The sequence below is a fragment of the Eubalaena glacialis genome, chromosome 11 (genome assembly GCF_028564815.1).
Source record: "Eubalaena glacialis isolate mEubGla1 chromosome 11, mEubGla1.1.hap2.+ XY, whole genome shotgun sequence".
In the NCBI taxonomy this organism is placed as follows: Eukaryota; Metazoa; Chordata; class Mammalia; order Artiodactyla; family Balaenidae; genus Eubalaena; species Eubalaena glacialis.
Window position 1 is genome coordinate 93,640,857 of NC_083726.1, and position 15,232 is coordinate 93,656,088.

Consider the following 15,232-nt stretch of genomic DNA (forward strand, 5'->3'; position numbering starts at 1 on the left):
CCACTATCTTCCCAACCCAGAATATAAAATGTTAGAGCTTGAACGTGTTGTCCTTTACCCTCTTCTCTCTTCCCAGGCCCTCAGTGTGGTAAATTATAAAAATGGGCTCCCTAGCTCCCCCCACATGGATTTGGGGCATGGCCATGTGACTTACTTTGGCCAATGAAATATAACAAATGTGGTTCAAAGCAAAGGCTTGAAAAGTATTTGCACATTGGGGCTTGCCCTCTCTTGCTGCCCTAGGGAACCCTGAGGCCACTACATGAAGAAGCATAGGCTAGGGCTTCCCTGGTGGCGCAGTGGTTGAGAATCTGCCTGCCAATGCAGGGGACACGGGTTCGAGCCCTGGTCTGGGAAGATCCCACATGCCGCGGAGCAACTAGGCCCGTGAGCCACAACTACTGAGCCTGCGCGTCTGGAGCCTGTGCTCCCAACAAGAGAGGCCGCGATAGTGAGAGGCCCGCGCACCGCGATGAAGAGTGGCCCCCGCTTGCTGCAACTAGAGAAAGCCCTCGTACAGAAACAAAGACCCAACACAGCTAAAAATAAAAGTAAATAAATTAATTAATTAATTAAAGGGCTTTCCTTAAAAAAAAAAAAAAAAAGAAGCATAGGCTAGTCTACTGGAGGATGAGAGACCATTTGGAGAAGAGACAACCCAGCTGGGGTCAACCTAGACCAGTCAATCACCAGACATGTGAGTTACACCATCTTAAACCATCCAGCCCCATTCCAGCCACCGGCTAATGGTAGAGATCAGCAAAGCCAGCCCAGACTAGAAGAGCAATCTAGCCCACCTACAAAAGTATGAGAAATAATAAATGTGATTTATCATGGAGCAAAAGCAAACTGACACATGAACTATAGTTTTGTCCCCACCAATCTATATATTTCAACTCTACATTTCTCCTAAAATTGATGGGGTTCACTCCCCACCAATCTATAATCCTACATTAATCCTAAAATTTAGATTGATTTTCCAATTTTCTATGAGAAATCTCCTTGTAATGTCCCGTGAACACATCAAATTGAGTACATCTAAAATGAAGCTCATTATTTGCCTCCAGTATCTCGGTCTCTGCTTGGATTCCCTTAACTCTTTTATGGGCACCATCATTCACCCCACTGCTCAAACCAGAAACTTACTCCCAAATCCAAAGATTTAAAAATCTTGTCGACCTGTAAATTTCTCTAAAATCCCTTCCCTCCTTACCACTTCACTGCCATTGCCTTATTTCAGCCTGTCTTCATTTCTCACTTATTTTAACAGCTTCTTAATTCTTTTGTCTTCATTCTCCCTCATCCTTGCTTCCATTCTGCCACTGGAGTTAGCTTTCTAACATGGCAATTTAATTATCTCACTGTCCAAGGTCTAAAGCTGAGAACCCAAATCATGAAATCATTAGCCTCACCATAGCACTCTCTCATACACCCAACTCCTCCACCTGTATCTCCTGCTCCAGAACATTCCCAGCACGCACTGGCTGTTTCAAGCCTTGGTTCTGAGACATATTTTCACTCATGGATCCTTCGCCCAGAATCCTTCATTTTCCTGATGAATGACTCTTTGCTCTCCCGCAGAATTTGCCCAAATATGTCCTCTTTGAAGACTTCTTGGAACCACCAAGAAGTTATGTCACTCTTGCTGCTCCTAGAGAAGTCTAAGCATCTAGTAAGCCCTCATTCAACACTAGGATTTTCGTTTGTTATTGTTGCTTTTTGAGGGAGAGAAATCAAAACAAAATGAATTTTAGTGATTTTTTTTTCAAATTAAATCTATGTGGGCAGCTTGCTAATGACTTTTCTTTTTATTTGATGTGGGGAAGACTAGCAAAAAGAAACCTATATATGGGTAGGTGGGTAGGAGAAAGAGTTTATTTCCATTGAATAAAGAACGAAAAGAATGAAAGGCAATAAATAAATAAATAAATATGCAAACAGAGTAGGCAAGAAAGAATTAGAGAAAGAAGCTTATGATGAGACAAAAAGATCAAGACAAAGTTCTTTGGCATTTGCTTGGTTTTTATTTCCTTGAAATTACTCTTTTCATGGGAAAATGTCTCCTTGTTCTATTCATTAAAGGACACGAGGGGAGAGCAGTTCTGATGACAGGAGCTGAACCTGCCTGCTGGGTATATGGCTGGTCAGGGAAGCCAAGAAGAAGCATGTTTCCTTAGTAGGGTCCCTGCTCTTAGCAGGATGAAGTAAGTAGAAGCAACAGCTGGAGGAAAGGCCCTCTTGGAGACCTTGGCATTAGGCCAGCATAGCTAAAACAAAGCCGAGTGCCATCCTTGATTACATGGTGCCTGTGCTTGTTTCCTGGTATCTCACCATCAGGAGAGCAGAGACAATCCCAGATGTGAAAGAGGCCAGGAGTGTGAAGGAAATAACATGTTCCTAGAGAAGAAAATCAACATGATCATGAAGCTAAAGTTGCCATGGCTACCTCCTTCAGAGTTCATAGGGCAGTCCAGAATTTCCAGGGACCACAGAAAGGATGTACTATGGCCTGTATCCTTTGTCTCATTTGTCACCTGAATATAAAGAGCTGATCTGATAACTTGAACATTTTCTAAATTCAAGGCGGTGGGCGGGAGGGGTGGATTCTCAGTGGAGCCAGGGCTGCTGGTCTCCATTCCTGTCTGTGCAGCACAAGTACGTCTATGGCCCGCCCCCCGAGAGCAGGCCCACTTGGGCAGGAAGGGAGAATGCTTGCCCCTTAATGTGAGCTGTGTTTAGGCGATGTTCTTTCAAACTGGGATATCTGATGAGAATGCATGGAATGATCAAAATGATGTTATTACACATCCAAATAAACACTTAAATTTCATCTAGTTACCTTTTCTTCATTTGCTGCCATCAAAGACTCCACAGCCTTTTTCATTTTTTGTACTTCAATATCTGAAATATCACAACATCAAATCAGAAGTCTGTTAACTTGTGTGACAATAACAAGAAGCTACTGACTCTTCAGATAGAAATGTTGCAAGGTAAAGATGTTAATAATTTGTTCCACTTTTTTTTTTTTTTAAAGGCACATTTACCATTCATATTCTCTTTTAGGGAAAACCTGAAAAATGAACACTTTCTAACTCACCTTAATAGTCATCATTCCAGAAAGAAAACAACTACCCTCTCTCAAAGCAAGAACAAAATCCTCATAAGAACACTGAAGATGAAATTTCAGTGCTATAACAATAAAAATACAGAGTTTTCGAAGAAAAAACTTATAAAGCAGGTGAAAGCAATGAATGGTGTATATATGACAAAAGCAGAGAAAATGATGTTCGGTTATAACCAAGATGGAGACACAAATGGTAAGAGCCTGAAGGAACGTGATATTTACATGAGTATCATGCTAAGAAGCTGGCTGTAGGTTCCATACAGAAGGATAACAAGTACTTTGCTTCATCTATAAACTTCATTTCCAGTACTATTTTAAAACATTTTTAAACAATACTATTTTAAAAGGCCAAAGTAAGTGATTCTCCTTAAAATGTGATATTCAAATACAAAAGCATGTTATTTTAGTAATAAAAAACCAAACATTTTAAATATGGAAAGTCAACCCAAAATGAAATCACAAATTTAAAAAATTGAAACAGAGGAAAAAGTTCAGCTAAAGTTGTCTGCTTTTGAGGACAAAAAAATACTACTGAAGGTAAATTTTAAAACAGTGATGCATCATTCAGCGCTGAAATAATACTTTCAATTAAGGTATACTGTTTAGGAACTGCTTTTCTTTTTTCTTTCTTTTTTTTTTTTATGGCAAATTCCCTTAAGAACTTAATGTCTGGAGGAAAGTCCACTAAGGCTTTATCTTTACACTGCATTAAATCTAGTCTCTGTTAGTCAGCCTGGGTACAATTTCTTTTGTAACACAAGAGGGTATGTTTATAGAAGCCCTTAATATAGATCTCAGTGAAAAAGTGGGCTACAAAACATTGGAAAACAAAAGCAAAGTTCAAAATAATCTTCAACTGTGGTAAACTGTAAAAACAGTAGGCTTTCATAGGCGTATAAACATTATTTTCTCCTCTGACCCTGTATCTCCTGGGCCACGGAGAAAACGCTTCCTCACCTCCACCACTCTGGGTGCTCTGCTATACCCTGCAGAGCAAAAGGGCTGAATCAGGAACAATAAGCAAAATGGTCTTTTACTCCTTGTTTTATTGTTTGTTTATTTGTCCTCTATTTTGTGTACTCTGAAGAAATGGGGAGCTTATTGATGAAGCAATTTTACATCTTTGGGGAGAGAAATGTTTTAAAAACACATGCAAAGAACAGTCCACGTAGTACTTTTGGTGAATGTAAAGGCTGATGGAAATACACCAAAAACCTTACTTTTGTCTTTGAGCTTCTTTTTAAAATTTTCATCTGTGCAGGAAAACCCATCGAATTGGAAGTTAGCATACATTACAACAATAAGTAATATTTTAAAAGCACTATTATTTGGTCTCCTTTTACCTAAAATAAAGAGACTCTAACCTCATAAAGACTGAATATTAAGCATTATTTTATGACTTTAGGACTGATCCTACAATATAATATGCCCTCTGTGAGGTTAGAAAGAGAACCTAATGTAGTTAATCAGAAGATGTAAATCTGAGTTACTACCTCTGTTACTTCATCTTTCTGAACCTTGATTTTCTTGTATTAAAATTGGGCCTTCGGAGTACAAGTGCTTCTTACACTAACTGTGATGAAAAACCAGCTAATGTTGCATTGGTTGTTTTTTACATTTCCATTACAGTCTGATATGTGACCCTCCTGAATGTGATTAGGACATTGCTTATGTCATAGTCATCTCACTGCTCAAGTTCAACAACACTGAAGTGGTCCATCTCCTGTTCACCAAGATGAGTCCACTGATCACGCAGGTAGATGTTATGTCAACATCAGATTCCATGAAGTTTCTAAACACTTGCTCTTAATGCCTGGCTGTGTACTGCTAACAGGTGGTCCACAGACCAGTGCTAATCCTCAGATCCGACTTTGGGTAGCATTACTCTAACATAGCCAACATAGCCTCTAGCCCATATAGCCTCTATGATTCCATTTTTTTCCTTAGAATCTTGAAAGCATGACCTGTCTGTGAGTGTCCTTGAAGAACAAACATTCTACACATGCCAAAATAGAGGGGAAAAATCCATTTCCCTCAATGTTGGATGAATTGAGTTTTCTGATGGACAGGGGATTGTGATACCTAAAGGTAAATAAAACCAGGGTATTCTAGAGCCAAGAAGACTTTGGAGGTAATCTAATTCAAGCCCCTCATTGTACAGACAATAATAGATAAAATAGACAAAATAAATAAAGCAATAGATAAAAATGTACCGAATCCACGCTAACTGGAATTTGTTCTGTTTTGAATAAGTCATAAGTTGCTTTTGCCCTATCATATGTTATAACAAAGAAAGGTTAAATTTGACCGAGTGTTGTCAGATGTTACAGGCATATATATTTCCAAATATAATTTTTTAAAAACCCACATTTCATTCAAGTTATTTTCGAGCAGGTATAACCTACATTATGAAAAATTACAGTCCATATAATATCCAGGACAAACCTCCTCAATTTATGAAAACAATTTTTTGGATAAATTCATACAGTTTTCCCAAAACAGAATTAACCTATTTTGCTTTCTAGAAGGTTGAGGGCTCAATGCATGATAAGAAATGTTCATTAACTTTCCAAAGATACAGAGCCTTCCCGCTCTCCTCTCAAAAGGGCAGGCAAGGTTCCTAAATGCTTTATTTTATGTTGTCTCAAGTTCAGTTCAGAGGGGAATAATCTTGGGACATAGTTCTGGTTCCTTTTAATTCTTTTTGACACATAGTTTTGGTTCCTTTTAATTCTTTTCGACACTTCCTTGTATTGCAATTTGGACATGATGGGAATTTACCATGTAGTAATCTAAAATAAAGTCCCACTAAAGTACAGAGGTGCCCTTCTCCAGCTGCTCAAGAGGAAGTTAATAGATGCCCAAGCACAGTAAAGAGGCTTGGAGGAGTCCCTGCAGTCCTGGGCCCAGATGGCTTCTGCTACTCCTCTGTCTCTCAGATGCTAATGGTACACATCATCTAACGTCAGTTTCTATTATAGATCTTGGACGACTTTAACAAAATAAGAGAACAAATGTTAAACACATATTCTTACCTCGATCAAGAATTTCAATCCCTTCTCCTTTCATCTTGCAAACCAATTTTTCTTGTAGTCTTTTTACTTCAGATTCCTTCTCTTCCAGCTGTTCTTTTAGAGATGCCAGTTCCTCCTACAAATGATAAATTCATTTAAAAAGAGTAGATTATGACCAAAAGGGAATATTCAGAGAGTCTGTTAACTCTTAAGTCAATTATTAGTTTTTGTGAATGAAACAAAAAACTACAAGAATTTAGATGCAAACTTCAGAAATCAGACAGTGGCAATGATAAGCAGGAAGCAAGAAAATTAATAAAAGTACAACTTATAATAATTATGGTATAATTATTTCAAGTTTCCTTGTGACCAAATTAAAAATAAATCTTTTAAAGTGTGATTAGGACTAGGGCAGCCCTAAGGTTTAAATCTTATGTTAAGTAAAAAATCTGACCAAGTTAATCAAGGAAGATAATCAAATTAGATGCTTAGTGTCATACAAGCAAAACAAAATGCAAATTGGAAAATAATATATTAGACTTGCTTGACATTTATTCAGCATTTCAAGATGGCACTCATGTTCCCTGGACAAGATAGAGCTTAATTAGTGGGTAAGGTAGCACGCGATGAACAACTTTAGCCAAATCATGGAACTAAATTATTCATCCTCATCACTAAGGTAAAAGAATAGAATCTCCTACAACAATGGAAAAAAAGAGATTTAGAAAACAGATTTTAAGTCTTTTTTTTTTTTTTAAACTACACAACTATTTAAGACCCCAAATCCAATGTTCTATCTATTTACTAATGTTTGTTTCCGTTTCATTTTGGTAAAGAATTAGCTTTGACAAATTTAAGTTTTGCTGGCTGTATTTAACCCAGGAAATAAAGCTATGCAACGCTAATAAGTGCACCTTTATTTTTCTTAACATAGTTTCAGTCTCTAAAGATACGTACTATGTTTAGTATTATGAGAAGATGTAGCTCTCGAATGGAGCTAAGAAGTTGGCCCTATAGTTTTTATTTATGGTAGGAATGGACACCAAATACAAGGAATTTTCAGTAGCACCGGCAAGAAGTGCTGCCCGTTCTCACTGTGCTTCTAAGCAGTAACTTCTACTCACTGCCATGACAGAGTTAACCGATGTACACATTTATAGTCAAGAAGGAAGAAAACAGTGTCTACTATTGATACGAGAGTTCTTTCACAGGTGAATTTTACCTGTGAAATTATTTTTACCTGCTGCAATTATTTTACCTGCTGCAATATTTTACCTGCTGCAATTATTTTACCATGCTTGAATCTCAGATAGTCCAAGAGAGTGAGATTTAATTTATAAATGAATACTTTTATTTTACCTGCTTATTGTTTTTCACTATTTCATATGTTTCTGAAAACAATATTAGGGATCGCATTGTCCCTCTAATCAGCTTTAAACATATTTTTAAAGAACAGGTGACACACACACAAAATGAATGCACACACCACTAAAAACACCATCACAGCAAAACAACACAAGCCAGAAAGCAACAGGCCATGGACCCCATTACCCAAGGTCTACTACACCTTCAGGGACTCCCACTTTTGTTCCATCCGCTGCTTTTCATACTGCATCTGACCCACCTTGATTTTCATGCTAGAAAGTTTGGCCATTAAAGACTGGTAGAGAGACAGGAGTGAAAGAAAACTACAGATAGAAAAAGACAAGCTAAGTAACCAAGAAAACAGTATCAGTTTATAAAGGAGGTTAGATAATTAAGAGAAATGACAGGTTATGTTCTATCAGATTAGTTAAACCCTGATTCTTATTCAGAACAGTAGTGTTTAAATTCAAGATGGTCTCCAGCTTGGGGAAAAACTTCATTCCCTTGTAAAATGCCTTCTTTATCATATACTAAGTAGAAAATATATTTTATTTATATTATTGATTGTAGATAGTGAGCCATTTATATAAAAATTTTTGCCATTGTGAGAACTTACTTTGGTAGCTTTCAGCTTTTTTTCATTCTGAAGTCTTTCATTGTCCATTTCACTGACTCTTAACCTCAAATCATTGATCTCCTGCATTAGCCCCTGTCCAAAAAGCGACAAGGAAATACATTAGGAAAGCAGTAACACACTTATCTACCAAAATAGCAGCTTGGAGATCTTCAGTCAATAGCTCCTGAGTTAAAGCTGCATGAATGAGATGAGACAAATGAAAATGAATGTGTCTCCTTGAGAATTAAAGCATCTTTCCATTGAAAACATTGCCTCTGCCCTAAAATGATGGGATTGATTATGAAAATGAAAGGTGACTAAAATTTTAAGAAATGTAGCTGATCACTTACTGTCATTGAGCAAATATTTCTGGACTAAAAATCACTATATGAACTCTTATCTTTTAAAATAAACCAGAGAAATTTTCTTTAGTAAAGTCATTTAGAGACTTTTCAGTGATATATGGATATTTATAAAAATAGTTTTATAATTTCTTAATTTTTCTACAAAAAAATAGATTGTTCATCAGCCCAATTTTGGAGAATCAAATGAAATTTAAACACTTTAGACCAAGGATTCACAACTTGAGGGTAGATGAGGGCCCTATCATTTACAAATATATTCAGTATCATAATAATTTTATATCTGGAAAATGAAGAAGAAAGCAATCCTAACGTTTTCATAATACAAATACAATCATACAACTTTTCTTTTATTTAAAAAAAACGAATCTGCTTATAAAATTTGTCTAAATATTCTGAGCAATAGTGACATATCTTTGTCCAGAGCCCAGAGAATAGGAAAAGGAAATTAGAATGTGAAACAATACCAACTTATCCAAAAGAAGGGCTCAAATACTCTGTGAAGACTTTTTTTTTTTTTTTTAACCACAAGGCATGAAGACCCCACCAATGGTTAATGTGTTTTTGTTCCTTTCTTTTCAAGACATTTATTCCTGAGCCACAGATTCATAGACGGAAAAGAATTACACAAGAATGTTGTAAAAAACAAATAGAACAATGCAATAAGAAATAAAACTTTTTTATTGAGGGATTATTCTGAACTTCTAAGTGTAAGAATTTAATCTCACAGGGGCTAGAAAAAAGGATGCTGTTGTGAAATACACTTCTCAGAAAACCTACAAGCTTTTAAATTGTAGTTTCTTGTAAAAGGGGGAAAAGTACTACCTAGTATTATATAATAATTACTTATTAATATTAATTATAATTACTATTAATACAATGTTTCAATAAGAGGATGTCTATTTTCTCCTTTTATGAATGAGGTAAACAACTCTTTGACATCATTTAATAACATTTTAGTTGTGAGTCCTTATCTACAAGTTCAGAATTCAAGTTCAAGGAAAATGTCAGTTTCTCCCATTTATTTATCTCCCATTTATTAACCATCTTTGCATAATATGAATTCTTAGTAGCCTTCCTTAATCAATCTGGTCTTTCTTATATATATTTTCCCACTTTCTTATTGGTAAAAAACAGCTTTGAATTCTATTGGATTGTTGTATTTTACCACTTCCTTTAGAAACAGTGGCAATTTGTAAAGAAGAAGAAACACATGAAGAAAATAGAAATATAAATTGAGGTCATTTTTCTACTAAAAAAAACCTACCCAATCATCCTTTGTGGCAACACTATAAACATGAACATAAATTTCTAATCTGAAAGAAGCCCCATCTTCCCATGAAAAGTCAAGCTGGAAAATCTGGAAGTAGCTCCTTAACATGAAACTTTTAAAAATGTAATACAAATTATTTCCAACTAACTTCTTATCAGAAGTTCAGTACTGTTTTAAAAAGAAAATCCCTGTTATCTTTTCCTTTTCAGAAAACTCTTCAGGGCTCCACAGAAGCTCATTTCTGATATCTGTATTCTTACCACAAGGGGGCACCATTGAACGATGCCAAACATCTATCAGCAATTCCTGGCACAGGCAAGCCCTCAATCTTCCAAAGTTTCAAGACTTTTACCCCCAGTCTTTTGGAAGTATCTATACTTCTTCCCCCACTCCAATGTTTTCTTAGAAATTAATCTGCAAATAATCTAAAATTCTAAGACAATGAGCATTCTATGCTCATTCTAAGAAAATGAGCATATTCAATTTTAATTTTTTTAGTTTTAATTTTGAAGACTACTTTATTTTCATGTTTAACAAAGTTTATCATATATCCCATAATCTCTGAGTATGTGCATGCTACATTTTAACAATAGTGTTGAATGTTTATTAGAAAATTATCAGGGATTACTACAAGTTTGATAACAAGATCACCTTGCATATGATTGAGAGAATGCACGAGTGAAGCAAGGAAACACCAAAAAGAGGATTTATAAAAAATGCAGACAAACTCAAGAGATGTAAATATTGCTCTGGGGTCTTACAAAAAAAAAAAAAATCCTAAAACAGCTACCTCAATTTAGTCCCAATATTCGGTTAACATCTCGTATCCAAATTAACCACAGTTGTGCCGGTTAAGACTTTCCCTAAACTTTGTGTGTATAATAAGGCCACCTCTTAATGCCCCCAAAACTATAAACTTCTTTCCTGACACCAGAGTTAGCTCCATTGCCATGTTATCCATCTGTTGACTGAATTCTACCAATGTGTTCTGTAGCAGCTGTGGAGTCAGGGAAAGACAGAAGGGAAAAGAGGAAATATCCAAACAGATTTTTAAAGAAAGCACAAAAGCTAGAATTTTAATGAAAGTAGGTAACTTCCTAAGTTTTGTTTTAAGAGCCCCAGTCTCAATTAAATGAAAAACATACTTATATAGGTGATTGACAAAGAGCTTTAAGATTAAAACATGAGCTAAGTTGGGGATTTTCTTTTGCTACTGAGTAAGCAATACATATACCAAGACTTTCCATTATAGTTACATCTTTGACCGAAAATTTAATTTTAAAAATAGCAATGGAGTAAACCTTATTAAATTCAGCTCTATGAAGGACTTTCACACAGTGGATAACATATGTGGATAATATATATCATATCGTGATGGCATGTAGTCAGCACAAAACAAAATATCTGAAATGAAGATAGAGGGGGAAAGTAAGTAAATGATTTCTCCTCTCTCCTTCTTGGTACCCATTTTCTTATTCAGTATGACACCTCTCCATACCCCAACTGAGGAAACAAAATAAAGAGAAAGGAAGAGGTGGCCCTAGGAGAGAAAAAATTTCTACAGTGCTTTATATTTACTTTCAAATGAATAGATTTCATATGGATATGCTCTGAACTCCCCCCTTGACAAAAAAGCAATTAACAAATTAGAAAACCTGGATTAACAATAAATTAGGTCAAACAAACAAGAAAGCATGTTTAGCCAGGTAAATGGGTATTTCAAGTTGTAGAATCTACCCTGAATTTCACAAAAGTATACTGAGCTGTATTTATTTGGAATGATTTACATGTGGATTAGACCAAAAGTAGAAGGCCAAATTAAATGACCTCTAAAAATCTGTGATTTCTATGATTACACAATGAAAGCATGTTTGCTATACACATTTAAAAATCTACTTATTATAGAGTAAGTAATCAGTGTGCTTAAACAAGAACTACTAGTAAAATCATGCACTTGAACCCATTATTTCCACAATGAAGAGAATCAGTATGGATGAACAGATGGATAGATGGACAGATGGATGCATGGATGGCTAGATACATAGACAGAAGCTCCAAATGTCCGAAAGTCAAAAGTATTTCTAAAGGTAAGTGAAAGGATTAATATTTCATATCAAAAGTCTCAAAATAAAAATTACCACTATCACCTAGTGATAAAAAGTCAGTGCAAGTTTATTCGTAAAAAGAAGCATGGATAATGAGGGAACATAGTAATTAACTGCCTCTCCTTCACAACTCCAAGGAATTTCAACTTGTTCTAGGAATACGTGTGTGCAAGATATATAAGTATGCATATATATGTGCATACATATGTATATGTATATAAAGAGAGAGGAAGGGTATCACTTACCTCTGTGTCTCTGAATCTATCTTCGTAATCCAATCTGTCCTTCTCTACAGCTGTCAGTTTTAACTTCAAGTTAGATATTTCAGCCATCAGGTCCAACTTCTGAGTTTCTAAGGATGTCCTGCTCAGAAGCTCCTATTAGAATTTAAGAGATACATCCAAAAGTTGTTTTATTATAAACAGCCACATATGGATGTGTCTCACTTATGACTGCAAAGCAGTAACTCTTAAGCAGAGGATGTGAAGATTAATTACTAAATAGATACATTTGGAAAAAATTATTTGCTTTAGTTACCCTTCAAAGAGCCGAACTAATGCTCAATAAGCATTATATTGATACACACATATATAAACGTATATATTCTTAAGCCTGATGATAACACTGATGATGCTATTATGTTTGCTATGTGCCAGGCACTGTTCTTACAGGTATTCAGTGGTTCAGTCCTCGAAACAACCTTATGAGATACAAACTCATAAGGATAACTCATGAATTATTCTTATTCAACAGACGAGGAAGCTAAGGAACAGAGAGGTTAAGAACTTGCAGAAAGTCATACAGCAAGGAAATGGCAAAGCAGGGACTCAACCTTAACAGTCTCGCTCCAGTGTGTATTCTACCTGCTGTGTTATAGGCCCTCTCATAGACGAGCACCATATGTGTGTGTACCCACATACATTATACAATTTTTCCAATAAGTCACATAAGGTACTTATCTTTTTTCTTAATCATAAAATATACATTCATGGTTGGAAATTAGGAAACCATATGAAAGCATAAAGGAGAAATTTTAAATTATCTACAATCCTATTAATATTTTATTCCAGACTCTAATTGCAGTGAACACTTTCTACTGTTTGCATGTGTTTAGAGACCTGCTACTCTAGGTTTTTTGCTTAAAATAAGCCAGGGGACTTCCTTGGTGGTCCAGTGGTTAAGACTCCACGCTTCCACTGTAGGGGGCGTGGGTTTGATCCCTGGTCGGGGAACTAAGATCCCACATGCCGAGCGGCGCAGCCAAAAAGAAAAAAAGTAAAATAAACCAGGCTAAGTGAATCACGAAATTCACCCCTGCATCAGTGCAAACACAACATATAAATGTAGCATCTCAAATAGTCCAGCAGGAAAACCCCACCTCGGTACCGGCTTCTGAACATACCTGTTGTAGCATTTCTTCTGTGGCATTCAACTTCTCTCTGTGCTCTTCAAGGCAAAACTCCAAATCGCGAATCTTTTCTCCCTGAGCCTCTACCTGGTCTGTTAACACACTTACCTGTATTTAGAGCAAAATATTGTAATGGATTAGGAAGAATTTGGGTCCCACTGCCAACTTTATTTCTCTACATAGAACAAAAACTGGGATGATGTTACCACTCATTTGGCTGTAAAAAAAAGAAATCTGAGAATTAATAAGAAACCAGACCTTCACACTCTTATTTATGTGCTGCTTATTGGTCTGAGGACTCCTATTCAATTTTCAAGGAAGTTAGGGCTGATTGGGGATGTGCAACACTTTACAGAGAAAGAGCATATACAGAAATTATCTTTTTTGAGGGATGGTGGTGGTAGGAGGTGGTATTAGAGATTAAGAGAGGAAATGAAGTTAATGTTTGAAAGAGAAGTCATCAAGGACTATTTAAATCTGACGCTTGACAAATAAAGAGTCCAGGGAATCCAAATTCCATGAGATCTTTCATGATCACACGGTCCACGAATGTGTTCAAAAGCCAGGGTGTAGCTCAGAGGTCCAAGAGGAGCCACTGGCTTAGTCCTTCATCCTCAGTGCTTATTGCAAACCTGAGTTTTCCTCCCAACGATCACCAGCCTGGTAAATATGCTTCAGTTGTTTTAGCTCAACATACCAAAGTAAAACTACGTGCCAAGGATTTAAAAGATTATGAAGGAGAGGAAAACTCTAATTTAGCCTACAAACAGGACTCCACTACCCACTTTGTGTTTTGTTTGGTCCATGGTATCATTTTTAAAATTGAAAAATTAAATATATATTCAGATTCAGAAATACTTATTCATATTTATGGAATAGAGGTATGAATATATAGACACACATATATAGTATAAAAATCAGAATTTCTGCTATATATTAAAAAAAAAACAGATCACATCAGAAAATCAGATGCCACTGTGCCTGTCATCAGACTGGCCCTTGAAGAGCAGAGGCTGAGAAGTGCTGTTCACACGTATGCTTGTTCTGCCACAGTCCTCACGGCTCCTGAACGTGCACAGATGGCCTACTGCACTTATTTCTATTAGCAGTCTGGCTCCTGAGAGCATCTGAACTTGCCATCCCAATTTAAAATGGTCTTTGTAAGTTAAGTCATGAGGGAAAAACAGCATTTAAAAATCACTTGCCTGAAGAACGAGAGATTCTTTATCATTTTCTAAACGTGCCAGCCTTTCTTGATACACATCTCCATTCCCAGGGAGGTGTCCATTTGCCTGAAAAAGGAAGTGATATGGGTAAGCCTGACCCTCTTTAAAACTGTACTACTGTGAGGGACTTTCCTGGTGGCGCAGTGGTTAAGACTCACGCTCCCAATGCAGGGGGCCCGGGTTCAATCCCTGGCCGGGGAACTAGATCCCACATGCATGCTGCAACTAAGAGTTCACATGCCACAACTAAGGAGCCGGCTAGCCGCAACTAAGGAGCCTGCCTGCCTCAACTAAAGACCTGGCGCTACCAAAAAAAAAAAGAAGAGTAAAAATTGAACTACTGTGGGTAAATAACAATTGCATATGTTTTTTTTTTTTCACACACACACACACACACACACACACTGTATTTTATTTTTACAAGAGATAAATAGACTGACACCAAGCATTGTACATGGATGACCACAACAAAAGCAACAATGATTGCAATTACCAAACACAATTGCATATGTTTTTAATCCAAGGAACCTGAATTGAATTCAGTGCAGCTGTTACTGCCCTTAGTAGAAAATATGAGAGGGAAACATGGTTCATATACAAAACAACAACAAGAACAAAAAACTCATCAAGAAGAAAATAATGACCCAAAAGGAACAGTGGCTACTGATAGTCACTGACAGTGGATGCCCACCTGGGCACGCAAAGCTTTGTGAGCATGTGGGTGGGCACAAAATCACTC

The 15,232-nt window shown here is 36.5% G+C and overlaps 1 protein-coding gene across 7 annotated transcripts in view; it reads right to left on the minus strand.

The window, feature by feature from the left end:
• PPFIBP1 (PPFIA binding protein 1) overlaps positions 1-15,232 on the minus strand; it is a 174,409-nt gene that overhangs the window by 33,951 nt on the left and 125,226 nt on the right. For 4 of the 7 annotated variants that reach the window (XM_061206706.1, XM_061206707.1, XM_061206704.1 and 1 more), the window contains 7 exons: positions 14,473-14,559; positions 13,262-13,375; positions 12,105-12,236; positions 8,120-8,212; positions 6,160-6,274; positions 4,345-4,377; positions 2,840-2,901 (listed from right to left, as the gene is read on the minus strand). In XM_061206706.1, the coding sequence (XP_061062689.1) occupies positions 2,840-2,901; positions 4,345-4,377; positions 6,160-6,274; positions 8,120-8,212; positions 12,105-12,236; positions 13,262-13,375; positions 14,473-14,559 (636 nt within the window). The remainder of the gene's footprint in view (positions 1-2,839; positions 2,902-4,344; positions 4,378-6,159; positions 6,275-8,119; positions 8,213-12,104; positions 12,237-13,261; positions 13,376-14,472; positions 14,560-15,232) is intronic. The other 3 variants (XM_061206710.1, XM_061206709.1, XM_061206708.1) reach the window with 1 other exon arrangement.